Raw genomic sequence first — 14,084 nt, 5'->3', positions numbered from 1 at the left:
AACATGTTCTTAAAGAGAAACTAGGGGAAGATTTGCATGTATATTATACCCTACCGGTGCACCTCGTCCATGCTCCAAGTTTTAAGCGGAGTCCGAGTTGCTCATTTACTTTTGTTACTTTGTATGTGTTATTTTAGTTACTTAATCTTCTTTGTTGTGTATGTCTGCTTTCCATGTTTGGTCTTTGTCCCTGGATTGCCTTCTTTTGATTTCCGCTAGAACCTTGGTTCCCTTGATTACTCTTAACTCAATGAATGGGTGGTATATTTAAATCACCTTGTCTGTCCGTTTGAATTTCATCGCAGTAATCTCCAGGATTGGGGGTGTAAATGCATAGCATGGCAACACATGCAACTTCATGATTGGGGGTGTAAATGCATAGCATGGCAACACATGCAACTCCAAGATTGGGGGTGTAAATGCATAGCATGGCAACACATGCAACTCCAAGATTGGGGGTGTAAATGCATAGCATGGCAACACATGCAACTCCAAGATTGGGGGTGTAAGTGCATAGCATGGCAACACATGCAACTCCAAGATTGGGGGTGTAAATGCATAGCATGGCAACACATGCAACTCCAAGATTGGGGGTGTAAATGCATAGCATGGCATCACATGCAACTTCATGATTGGGGGTGTAAATGCATAGCATGGCAACACATGCAACTCCAAGATTGGGGGTGTAAATGCATAGCATGGCAATTCATGCAACTCCAAGATTGGGGGTGTAAATGCATAGCATGGCAATTCATGCAACTCCAAGATTGGGGGTGTAAATGCATAGCATGGCAACACATGCAACTCCAAGATTGGGGGTGTAAATGCATAGCATGGCATCACATGCAACTCCAAGATTTGGGGTGTAAATGCATTGCATGGCAACACATGCAACTCCAAGATTGGGGGTGTAAATGCATAGCATGGCAACACATGCAACTCCAAGATTGGGAGTGTAAATGCAAAGCATGGCAACACATGCAACTTCATGTTTTGGTTGTTTTATTTTAGCAAGGGTCATAATGCTCTGAAAAATATTACCAGCCATGTATAATTTTGCAGTATTAATTTTTTTAATTATACTCAGCTTTACATTGCACATACAACAATATGTTGCTTGATTGTATTTTATGATATGTCAATTGGTGATTAGCATAGTATGTGTGGCTTTCATATTGTAGTTTCCTCAACCACAATAAGTTAAGAGACATTCTTAAAATGGATAAAGATTGGCAGGAAATTAAGAGGACATTTAAGTGATCAAACGATTGTCATTTAAAAGACCTGTCAAGTATTGGGGGAAATAAAAAAAAATTGAGAGTTTGGAAATCAGATATGTTGTACAGTTACATGAATACATGCAGTTATATTTTCTAAAAATTGCAGGCATTGATTATTGCATGCATTTTATTGACATTGTATTATGGGTTGAAGGTTAAAAGGTTATAGAAAAAACAAGACTGGATTACAAAAACAACATAAAATGTGCAAAATGTTCCCTGAGAATTACATAAATCTTGTATGTTTATATTCTCTACGATTCAGGTGATGTAGCAGATGCTGGTAGATTTTTGTGATACATTAATCCTTTATTACATAACAGCTTGCATCTGTATAAAAACTGGAATAATTTGATGAACTCAATATCAGAAATTTGTATGTTACATTGTTTCAGTGAAATGTGCTTTGATGATTAATTGTCTCTGCTTTGCTTTAAAAGACCTGTTTTGCCCATTATAACAAAGGCCAGTTAGTTTTTTGGTCCATTTGTCTATTTCCCTATCATTATTAACATTATTTTCACATTCTTAACAGAAATGTAATTTGGGGTATTTCAAAAGAAATATATTCATTTGATGTCTGATTGTGGCAGATGAATGATATATTGGAATTACCTTTTCCATCCGGCTTATCTTGACTCCCATCAAATGGATTGATTTCTAATCTGGTGTGTAGCTTTATATAGATTGGGCACAATGTCACAAGTGATTTTGGGTGCTGTAAGAAATCAACTTTTGTTGGACTTCGCTATTTTTGACTATGTGGAATAATAGACTAAATTGTTGTAAATAGAATTACATTTCCCAATGGACGGGTTGATTTCATATTTAATTTTGGTTTTATATAGATGGCCTGGACATATATTGTAAACCATTTTGGGTGCTGTCTGATATAAACTTCCTGTGTGAGTTGGGATGTACCTGGCATAACATTGCTTGCAAGTTCATGTTGTTTGTTAATAACTGGTAAATTGTTCCTCTACCGTTGGTTGCCAATTAATACAATTGTTTACAATCAAGTTAAAACCATTGTTGACCATTTTTGTTTTGAATACTCTTAATATCAACATACCTGACACTGAGAGTTCAATTTTCATAGATTATATTTATACTTTGTATATAATGAAATTTATGCATACTTGAAAGTATCTTTTAGATTATAAATTATTGTGGTCAGGCACTTGTTCATAATTACCAAACAGAACATATTAATTATCCCCCTTCTTTCATGGAGACATGGTTAATTCCACTGATTAGACTAATAATCTTAACCATTGTATAATCATGTTGTTTACAGTGACTTTGGATATTGTTTACCAGCATCAGCTGATGTTTTGGGTCAAGATGTCTGTACTCTATTATATCAGGTTTAAGAATAAGGACTGCATTTATTTACAGTAACTTAAATAATCAACACTTTACAATAAGTCATTGCATTTTTTTTTTTTTTTTGATTACCATTCCTGCTGGATATTTAGTATATCACATGAAGTATGAAAGGGAAGATCATCAGAACTTTTTGAAAGGGGAGATAATCTTAACTTAAGAATTTTTATCCATTTGGAACAGGATTTAATTTCTGTGAGAGATGTCCTTCTTCTAAGTTTTCAAAAGATTTCATAGGAGAAATCAATTCTCTTGCATACTATGTTTTAGATTTAAACTATTTCTCCACTCTCTATGTTCAAAATAAAGATTTTAACGTCCTTGCTAAAGGTCACATTTTGAAAATCTTAATTTTACCATCTGGAATGTGGAAATAATTAAAACCAGGCCTTACTGAAAGAATCAATATGTCCAGAAAAGTATGCAGAACATTGGCATCTGACCCAAAAAATCTCTGCCACAGATATCAGTACCCAGTGGTGTGTAGAGAAATATTCCAAGGATCATTAGCAACTTGGTCAATGTCCATTAGAGCAGCCATACCTAAGTTTAATTACTATCTGAATACAGATTGTGGTTACCAGAACCTACACCACCTGGAAGCATCAAAATATTTAGGTTTTTTAGAGGTATTTTTGGAATCTTTTTCATGTTTACTGTTTCAATTAGACACATCTGAATCATTTAAGCTAGATGCCCTGGGATCTGGTCAGCTGGATTGTATTTTAGGTCAAGAATGTAGTGAAACAGTATTGGTTGGTAAAAACAGCTGTAAAGATAAACTATTTTTAATGGCTCTCTATAATTACATACAAATATTAGATTTGTGTCAACACGGTGTTATCAGAAACCCTGGGCTGACTATCCTCCATACCTCACTCCTCTGAGGTACAAACTAAAGTCAGTCGTGGGTCTCCGAAAATGACTTAACACTTAATACATTTACATCTTAATTAGCAGCATTTTACAGCCAATCATTAGAGAATTCACATTTGAGAGAAAAAATTAAATCTGTTTGTTAAAATACTGATCTAGTCTATATTTTGTTCCTCTTTTTGAACATTAATGTGTCTTTCTTTGGAGCTATGACATAGGACATTAGAATGATATAAATATTGAGTGAGAAAATGATTCTATAGGTATTTTTTTCTGATGACTGTCATACCTAACACAACGTTTCTGCTTGTATTTAAAAAAATATAAAGCATTAAATATGTACTTTTTTTTTTACCATTACAGTACATGTAAATATTCTGAAAGTAGAATCATGTATATATACAGATCCTTGGGTAAATGCATACTTTTCCTCATTAGCTGTATCAAAACAATGCTACTTGGGCACACAACCATGGTAATAGTTATTAATAAGACAATGTAGTGTAAAATATGGGATGGACTTGTGTCCCAAGATGTCAACTCCTAAAATTATGTCAATGGAAGACTTAGACACTGCACCAATATTCAGTTGACACCAACCTAAATATATATATCTACTAAATACCATTGCTGGAATAATTCCTGAAACATTAATACATGGTACTTCAGGAAACTGTTTATGTTTTATCATATGCCATCTAATACACATCCCTAATCATATCATCCAACCCAATACACATCCTAGATAATAGCCTAATCATAACATCTGGGCAGATGCACTCAGCCATTCTGAAACAGACTATAGACTGACATTCTTGTCACCATGTGTGATGATCAGAATGATGCACAGTGAAAAGAAAGATTCCTGACAGTGACAGCCTTATTCATCATTTCCTCTTGACGAAAAGAAAGAATGATGTAAAAAATGCTTTTTGTTGTCATGGATTTGGTGAAAAATGTAGAATGATAGAAAGAGACCTAGATATTTGTGATTTTGTTTTTTTTTGTCATGGAAAATCATTTGTATTGCAGTATTTTGCCAGTTTTGTGAATTAAGGATTATATTAGGGCAGTGTTTGCAAAGAATATGTCTGTGGTAAGTAAAATTATATTTTATCAAAGATTACATAATGGCATTACTTTATTTTAACTATCAAAGAATAGAGGATTATTTTTTTCTTAGCAAAGTTCTTATTTCATTAGATAATTTCTAGAAACTTGTTTCCCAGTTCTATAGCTTAATGAGTTTTATTACATGTTTCTTTTTGTAATCCTGCAGCAGATTTTTCATCATACATTTTCTGTTATGCAATTTGTAGATTAACATAGCAATAACATGTAATGAAGGGGGTCAATAGGCCCCATGGAAACTTAAATCTGCAAGTACAAGTGCCCCATAAAATTATATAATGCTAAATATCTTCTGATTTACATATAATCATTGATTATTAGAAGCAGATTCAGTTTAGATTTTTGTTGCCAAACTGTGTTTAAGTTGCAAAATTATGATATACTGGACCAGACTTAAATTAAATGTACTGTGCTTAAACTTCAGTGTGAAGCTGACCCTTAAATTATTTAATATACCAAATGTATGTATGCATGCTTGACAGCAGTCCTTAAGCATCAATTTGAAATTCTTGTTGACCCTAATATCCTTTCGTCCCTTTCCATTTTTCATTCCATCATCAATTTATTTTCATTTTATCATCCATTTCATGTTCAACCCCTTGATTATGTAGCTGCAATTTTGCTACTTAGAGGTTAAGTGTTAGTCCCTGTTAGCATCAGGCAGTGGGTGAAACTTGGTATGAAAAAAACCATCATTTTGATATTGTAATTTGACTATTTGCACCTTCAGAATCAAGAAAAACAAACAAGATTTTCCATATCATGATGGACTATTGAGTTACAATTTCATTGAAATGCACTAAATGAACATTTCAAGGGCAGATAACTCTGTCAAAAACATCATTTTTCTAAGATTCTATTGAAAATTTTTTGTGCAAAGCCAGTGATGCAGAGATCAAATAATGGTCTTTTTTTAGATAGAGAAAGAATCTTCAGGTGATATTACAATGTCAGATTGGTGGGTTTTTGACATGCATGTTTCTGATTTTTCACATATTGCCTGATTCTTACACTTACACTTACATGCTAACCAATCAATTTGATATTAAAACTTTGGAAGTGCTAAGAGGGTGTCCAAGCAAAAACCAGGCAGTGGGCTGCACATGACAAATTTTGTTTTAAAGAAAATTCACTAATTTCATACCACAAATGCACCCTTTTCAAACTTGGGTGTTGGCTTTTGATTAACTGCAATGATTTAAGAGAGATACATTACATAGAAAGGATTGAAATTTATTGGAAAAAGGGAGATAACTCTTTAATTTGAGCAAAATTAGGTTGCTTTGTTAGGGAACTTAAAAATCGTTTCTGAGCCACCCATAGTTGATTTAAAACAAACTTTATGCTATTTGACATACATATTATATATACATTACATTGGAACAAAACATTCAGTGATATAAAATCTACCCTATGCAACCCATATCATAAGATCTGCCTGATTTTTACATGGATGGCCTCTTAAATTAAGATACAATGAAATATTTGTATTGTTAACATTTCCAACACATTCTACAACTGAAAAACTTTCCTCTTTGGTTAATGTATACAAATGTGAAACATACCACTAAAAAATCAATAATATGGAGGCAATTGAAGTTTCTTTGGCTAATCTAAGTGTGCAGATTAGAACTTTACATTTTAATTTGTCTGCACTTAGTATTCAATTTTAATTGCAGACTATTGAAGGACAATCAGTGATCTTCCCAAGAGCAATTTAGCACCATATTGCCCTAATGCTGTATTTTTACCAGGATGCTTTCCAAAAAGAACTTCCCTTAGGGTCCATTACAAATGTGATGCTTTATTGAAATTGAATACTATCTGTAAATATCAAGGAGAACACTGGAAAAATCATTGAAGAATGCTAGCTCCAATGAAATATTCCATTATTGTTTAAACATGTGCAACTTTTAGTTCTGTTCTTTATTACCTCCTTGAACTCATAGAATAGGGGCAATACTGCAGTCAGACTGTCTGTATTTTCACACTTCTCAGCTTCTAGTAGACATAAAGTTATATAGTGTATGCAGTGATCGAATTTAAGGAGAAATACTTGCTAAATGCAAGTTGAAATTCAATTTTGCTAGTAGAAATTATTTCCACCTGCTAAAATTTGCTATTGAAATTCTATATGTCATATAGGTAAAGTCCAGAAATTACCCAAAAAACTACAATTTACCGAGTGTAAATTTTCAGTACTTGCTAAATTCAGCTAATGGAAAATATTCTGACATTCAATCCTTGTGTATGGCTCCCACTTAATGACTAATACTGTATCTACAGCTTTCCAGTACTTCCTGTGTACCCTGTTCATGTTTGTTGTTTATGCTTGGTATGTTAATACATGACTATTTCTTGCTGCTCTTGTTTAACTTCCAGCACTGTGTACTATATCTATGTGTTAAGTGTTTTGTAATCTTCAAATAGACTATTCAGCATTTGTTCCTTACTCATTTTGTACCAAAATTATCTCTAAACTCTGTGTATTCCATCCTTACTGCTCTGTATAAAAGGTCCAACTTTAGTCATAAGTCAGTCAAATATTGGCTGTACTTAAATGTTACGTTCACTTTGTGGAAAATGTGATTAAGGGATTCTCTGCACCATAAACTTGTGGTTCACAGCCTTCAACTGTCCAAACATTAGTACAAAACCATCACTCTTAATATCTTTGCTGAAATGAAATATTGAATATCTATAAAATGATTAGACTTTCTTTCTCAAACCTTACAAATGAAATAGATTCCATCTGACATATACTTACTCCCTTTCGATTTCACCGACTTCGATCCACCGCTGACTGTTTCTTAATACAGTACGATACTATTGTGATATAAATAGCCAAGATTATTAATAGAAGCTAATGACTTGGACAAAAAAAGGGATAAAACGATTGAAAAAAACATAAGAATCGTAAAATCGTTAAATCTTCCATATCCTCAGCATGGATCCATTCAGTTTCTCCCAGCCACTGAGCAAACTTAGGGCTATAACATTGCTTTCTGTTTACATAAACCCTCTATTCTATAGAAGTCAAGCTTAAACAGTATTTTAAGTAATATAAATGGATTTATTATACCAAAGTCTTTTGTTGCGGTTAGAAAAAAATTCAATTTGGTTTATTGGAAAATGAGAATAACAACATTGGTAAGTTTTTTTGCTTCTTTAAACTTGATGCTAGGTAAATATATCATTGGATTGCTGTGTTTTCATTAACGTAGCAGTGTTAGTTAAGCAGGTATCAATTGCAATAGACAAGTTAACTTGTTTTTTTTTTAAACGTAAAGTTTTGTACTGTTTATATGCATATCTTTTTATTGTCATATCACAAGGCATTTTTCTGTCTGCTTGTGTACAAGTGGTTTGGTGACTTAATAATTTTTGGGATTTTTTAATGAAATACATGTCTTTATGTTAGGTATCTGTGTGTGTGTGTGTGTTTTTTTTTCTCATTTTCAGATTTTTATTTTGGCTAAAAGGGAGAATGGCATATAATATACTATAACATAAATATCAGAGGTGTGTAATGATATATTTAAATATAAGGTTTAAATTTTAGAATTATTTCAAAGATGAACGTTATATCGTAAGATCTTTCCACTCTGATATCAATGGCAATGTCTTCTGGGTCCTTAACATTAGAACAACCACCTAGGTACCCACTAAGCTTTACTCCTTCTTATAATAAGATATGCTGATTTTGTGTGAATCACTGCAATTTGAAAATGAAATATAAACTTATTATTTCTTGTTTATGTTTATTCTAATAAGCATGCCAGCGAAGTTATATCCTATGTCTAATTTTCTCCAGGGTCTTATTCTGTAACCTAAGTGTTAATGATGAGAACAGTTATTGTAATAATTGTCTATGGTATATATAAATATACATGTGTATATATTTGACTACTCTTCAGGCATTGTAGTTCATTCTCATTTAGAGTATGCTCGAATATCGTCAAGTTTACTATTCAAACTTTCTTGTTCTGAAATATATGAGATATTAAACTACAATCAATCAATCAATCATATATACCACTCAGTCTTTCCAAAGGTACAGTTTTTTTTTTTGGTTTTTTTTAGGACATTCGGTCTTGTGATGACATATTACTATTTTCAGGACCGAACCAAGTCTTACCATATGTTTTGACTTGAATCAAGAATGACTAATATCAGATAAAATTTTCGGACTTCCGGTCTGGCGTTCCAGATTTTTTTCTGATCCTATCTCATATTTACTGGTGATATCCAACAGTCCGACGAACCTTTGGAAAGACTGACCGCTGTAAAGAGGATTTTTGCACTGTAATTTTGTTGTGCATCCTAGAATCAATCAACTTTCATGCCATTTAAAATCCTGATTGTTCCTCATATTATATTATATATACAATGTTCTTTGAAGAAAATGTGACAATTCAATTTTAACTTTACAAGACTAACCACAAAAAAACCCAAATTCAATAGTTTACGATATGTCCCGCTGACTCTGTTGTTAAGTCACATTATCATATCACAAGGCATGGTATGCTTGCTAACATCTTGACAATTTTAAAAATGCATGCTTGTTATGGTTCTGCAACAAGGCACTAATTTATCATTCTGTAATGTTCACTTGGTACTGTTGCTCTCTTTGACACAGTATTAGAATATTATTGCATTTAACATAATGGAAAGACCTGACTTGTGAGCTGTAACAACACCACATTGATTCACCCATGCTTGAGTAACAGTGTACTTTACCGTCAACATTTATATTGGCATAATCTGTAGGTTTCCTGTTGTTATTATGACATTTACTGACCAAGTACAAAATGTTGATCTGTTTTACATCCTAACCTGGTAAACCACTGGACTAAATTGACTTTGTGTTAATAAACTTACCATCTTAACATTTGAGTAGTTGCAGGCATTTTAGTTTATTCTTGTAGTGTTAGAATTAGTATTAAGTGCTAATGATTATACTCTGTGTGCAATGTTTATTGTGTTTCTGGGTCACAAGGCACAAGTTTAGTAGCCATTTTGTATTTTTATCGTTGTTTGTTTGATAGCACTTCCTTTCTTGTTTCTAGACAAAGTGCAATCTGTTGTCCATGGCAAAAGGTTTATAATATGACCTATATTGAAACAATTAGAAAAAAAACAATTGCATTTATTATTACAGATTTTAACTTAGGAGACCGGTACTACAAATTCAAACAATATTGCAAAATTGTAATAATTAAACCTTGGGTTAATGAATTTCAACATAACCATGATAACTGATGTGGTTATATGATAAAATCAAAATCGTTGTATCAAGATGATACGCCAAAAAATTCTGAATTTACAATATCAAAAGATTTTACTGCATACAGCCATACATATTGGTTGGTTTCATTGCCCATAAGCTCAATAAATTTGTTGAATTCTTGAAATACTTACCTCAAATCGAGTCTAATTGAGTAGGCTCTTGTCTCTTAATGTCTAGTACTCCCAGGATTAATTGTACTGACAATTGGCTCCTTGACGACTTGTAACCTAATTCTGTACCTTTTTCTGTCACTACATCAGGAATGTTGATGCTCCTGCCAGTATGCGACTAGACCTCGTATCCACAGTAGTGATTACAGATCATTGGTTCACTTTGATATTTCTGTATTCTCTATAAGTAGAACAGTGCTTTCTCATTTACTGATGTTCTAAACTGCTGGAGATTCAATTAACTGCATGCTTTGTCTAATTCACCTTAATATTTGTTTTTGTCAGGGAAATTAGATCTGTACTAAACAGCTATTGTACATAAGGTTATGGGGTTCATGTTCCTTCATTTACGGGATCAGTCTGGTATGTACACAAATTGTTCCATTGGCTCACTTCTGTTGTTAAGACTATGTTACAATCGAGTGTTTCCCAATTTGGAATCTTGTAAATGAATGTTGTAAAAAGACATGATTTTCTTCCTATTTAAATAGGAATTCCTACTCTGAAATTTCAGGATCAAAGTTACAAATTTTTGTCTGAACAGACAGAGGACAGTGTTTTTCTAGACCTCACTCCCCTCCCCCATTCCTATTTTTTTTTGACAATGAGCAAAATCCTGTCTGAGTAAAAGCTATGGAAGTGATGAGCAGCTATGATAAATTAAGACTGCCATAGTGTGCCTTCTAGGCCTACACTGTATATTTGAAGATTTGACATACATTATTGATTTGTGAATAGCTTCAGTAAAATATTGGTAGAAAGCTTTATTTTTATAAGTAAAAAAAGTTTCTGGGTGGCTTTGCTAATGTGGTTATGTTCTGGCTGCAAAATGTGATTGTTAGTCAAGTCTCTACAATCTACTAAAGATTAAACAAAGAGTAAGTGTGAATTGAGCAGATGATATAAATGAAAAAGTGTTTATTCTCAAAACAAAGGTCCCATGAATGGCATAGACATGAAACAAAACCATTGTGATTAAGTTATATAAGGAAAATACATGTACTTTTTTTAAATATATGAACGTGGATGTGTTTATCATAGGCAGTGTTCTCTGATTATTGGGATAAGCTAAACTATATAGAGGGGGCAGTATAACAACCAATCATTTACACTATTTCATGGTAGAAACTGATAATACTGCCAAAATAAATGTTTTTGATAATGAATCATTACTAATCCATTAACTCATTAGCAGGTGTATAATTTGATATTAGATATCCATAGTGACATAATATGGCTCTGTAATGATTAATACAAATTAGAAACTGTCCATTTTTGGGGAATATACCAGTCATTTTTCTCAATATTGATGGCTAGATATATGTTTATGTGTTATGGGTTTGTGTCCTGCTTCCACAAAATTCTTTAATTGATATTTTCTCCCAAGTTTTCCTAGTTTGGCTTAATAACCAATCAGATTGGTCTAATAGGATTTGAGAAAAAACTCCTAACTTGAGGTATGACCTCTGAATAAGGCTTGCTTGTTGTACTGTGGATGGCTGTGTAATGTACTTTTGAAAGCTAAGACCAGATATGACTAATTGGGAGTCTTTTTATCACATTTTTTGCAGTGTTTATATAGATGCTCTGTTGATGGTTTTAAAACAGACAATATTGAATTGATATCATGGTATCCTACAGTTCTGTTAATCTTTGTCTGTAGGTGTATAATTCAGATACCAGGTGATTTATCAGATTATCAGATTAGAGGCACCAGTCTTCAAATGTACACACCTTCTCTAAAGTCGGCATGATTGTCTCCTATCTGATAAATAAGATAGCTTCTAGGTATTAAATTGATATATTTTTATTGAAACATTAGTGGGGCATGTATGAAAATGTTGGGACAAAATGGAATGGCCTAAATATTGATGCCATTTTACATTTTTATTATAAGTTTGTCTTTTAAAAGACATTTCTTAGGAAACTAAAATATATTATGTTGGTTATATTTTTGTTAGATATTTAAAAATATCCTGATTCCCTGCCTTTTCAGAATTTAGGTGCCAAATTGTTGGTGGTGTACTACTCAGTGAAGCTGTTTTGAAGTTTTCCCAGCAACTGATTGTAGAATGCAGTTGTGTATGAACATAATCATAATGCCTCTTGAGTAACTCTAAAGAAATGAACAATTAGAAATTTTAAAAGCTTTCCATCGAACCGCTACCAAGTTTTTGCTTTGCCATGACAGGGCAGACAGCAATGTTAGTACCAGATCTACCAAAGATTATCAGGGGGATTTGATTAGCAGTGATTTCTAGGATCTGTAATCTGTGAGGTATTCTTGCTATGTTGCTGAGATCACCTCTGTAGTCTGTTTTGTGATGTTTTTACCTCCCTATCAAACACTTAATACTTGGGTTAAAATCATTAAAACTCAGCCTGCAGCTTTATCATAGTCATAGTGACTTAAACAATCTGTAAAGAAAATCTTTTTTTTTTCAGTGCAACAAAGGCATATGTACCATAACAGTAATGCTGCTCCAATCAAAGCTCTATATCAATTCTACAATTGAAGAAAACATTTTAGTAGACTTAGTCATTGTATATAGTGATAAGGAATATTTTCCTCAGAAATTCCAATTCAGTTTAAGTTACTGTAAATGTGCAAATTTTGTGTTTGATAATTATTTTCATTTGTGTTAACAGTAGTATTTTTTTGGATTGAACACTTCCCTTTTTTGTTTTAAAAAAACTAGCTTTAAATCTGTAAAGCACTATTAAAAACTGAAAAGTTTCGTCCAAATAACCCCCTCTGACCCCTCTAATAAATTCTGGCTACAGGACTGTTATGGTTGCCCATTGATGTTTTGACCTCACTCTGATCACATACATGTATAATTTTACAGGAAAGAAGACTAATGTCTAAGAGGAGACGAGAGGCAAAACGTGTATTGTTTACAAATTGTCACAGTGAAACTTCATCATCTGAGTCTAGTTTGGAGTATGAGGTTTGTACATGCATGGTCTGATTTGCATGTACATACTCTGCAATAAAAGCCTTCTCTTCTATAGATATCAGTGATTTACCAAATGTTCCCAGTGTGAAATAAATTCGGTAATTTCACCCTCGCACTTTCTCCCAGTGAAACGTCACATTACAAATATCAATCCGTCTTTCACAAAATTTGAAAGTAATGTTTAAAATAGCAATGAATATAGGAGGAAGTTAATATAATAAATAGGATAATCAATTGGTAAATAACCAAAACATGATTACTGGTGCCAAGAAAGCATTAAGATTTAACATTCGTGTGGAACCAGTTCTGCACACTCGTTTAATAAAGCTGTTCTTCGGCACCCATAATCATATTTTGTTTATTAACTCTTTCCAATTAAATATTCTTTTATTATCTATGAAGTTTTTTGATCAAGAAAAATATATCCTATAATTTTCATTCACGAAATGTTACTGGTACTGTTGAATCAAGCTGCACACTGCAAAACATTCAATGAACTTATTTTACATTTATGTAGGATGCTTACTCACTTGCCTTCAATTTCACAGTTCACAGTTAAAAATTATTTAAGTAACTTGCATCCTTGATGAATCAGAACACAGGTTGGGTCAGTTTTGGGACAATGTGATGATAGATTTAAGTTATTTCTAATGTTTAACTCATGAATGAGTTTTAAATAATATCAATGATTTAATGACTCGATGAACCATTGCTGATCTTTGCACCAGTACATATCTGGTGCAATTTTGATTCATTTATCTAGCTTATAAAACTGAATACACGTATGTCCATTTAAAAATTTTTGGTGGCAAGTGCCGAGCAGGGCATTACCACTAGTATCGGTGGCAAGTGTCGAGCAGGGCATTACCACTAATGTCGGGTGGCAAGTGTCGAGCAGTGCATTACCAATAGTATCGGTGGCAAGTGTCGAGCAGGGCATTATCACTAGTATCGGTGGCAAGTGTCGAGCAGGGCATTATCACTGGTATCT

The 14,084-nt window shown here is 33.1% G+C and overlaps 1 protein-coding gene across 6 annotated transcripts in view; it reads left to right on the top strand.

Annotated features, from left to right (window-relative positions):
• The window catches only part of LOC148599296 (uncharacterized), a 128,849-nt gene that overhangs the window by 43,855 nt on the left and 70,910 nt on the right, over positions 1-14,084 (top strand). For 2 of the 6 annotated variants that reach the window (XM_088559657.1, XM_088559649.1), the window contains exon 2: positions 12,983-13,084. The exons of 3 other annotated variants lie outside the window; for them this stretch is intronic. In XM_088559657.1, coding sequence (XP_088415783.1) covers positions 12,983-13,084 — 102 coding nt within the window. Of the gene's footprint in view, positions 1-4,404; positions 4,639-12,982; positions 13,085-14,084 lie in introns of those variants that run through there. One more of the 6 variants, XM_088559650.1, reaches the window with a different exon arrangement.

Source organism: Perna viridis, chromosome 13, assembly GCF_037379345.1.
Source record: "Perna viridis isolate PV_CMFRI_1.1 ecotype Kerala chromosome 13, ASM3737934v1, whole genome shotgun sequence".
Taxonomy (NCBI): domain Eukaryota; kingdom Metazoa; phylum Mollusca; class Bivalvia; order Mytilida; family Mytilidae; genus Perna; species Perna viridis.
The sequence above is the reverse complement of the archived record's forward strand: the minus strand, read 5'-3'. Positions and strand labels throughout refer to the sequence as shown.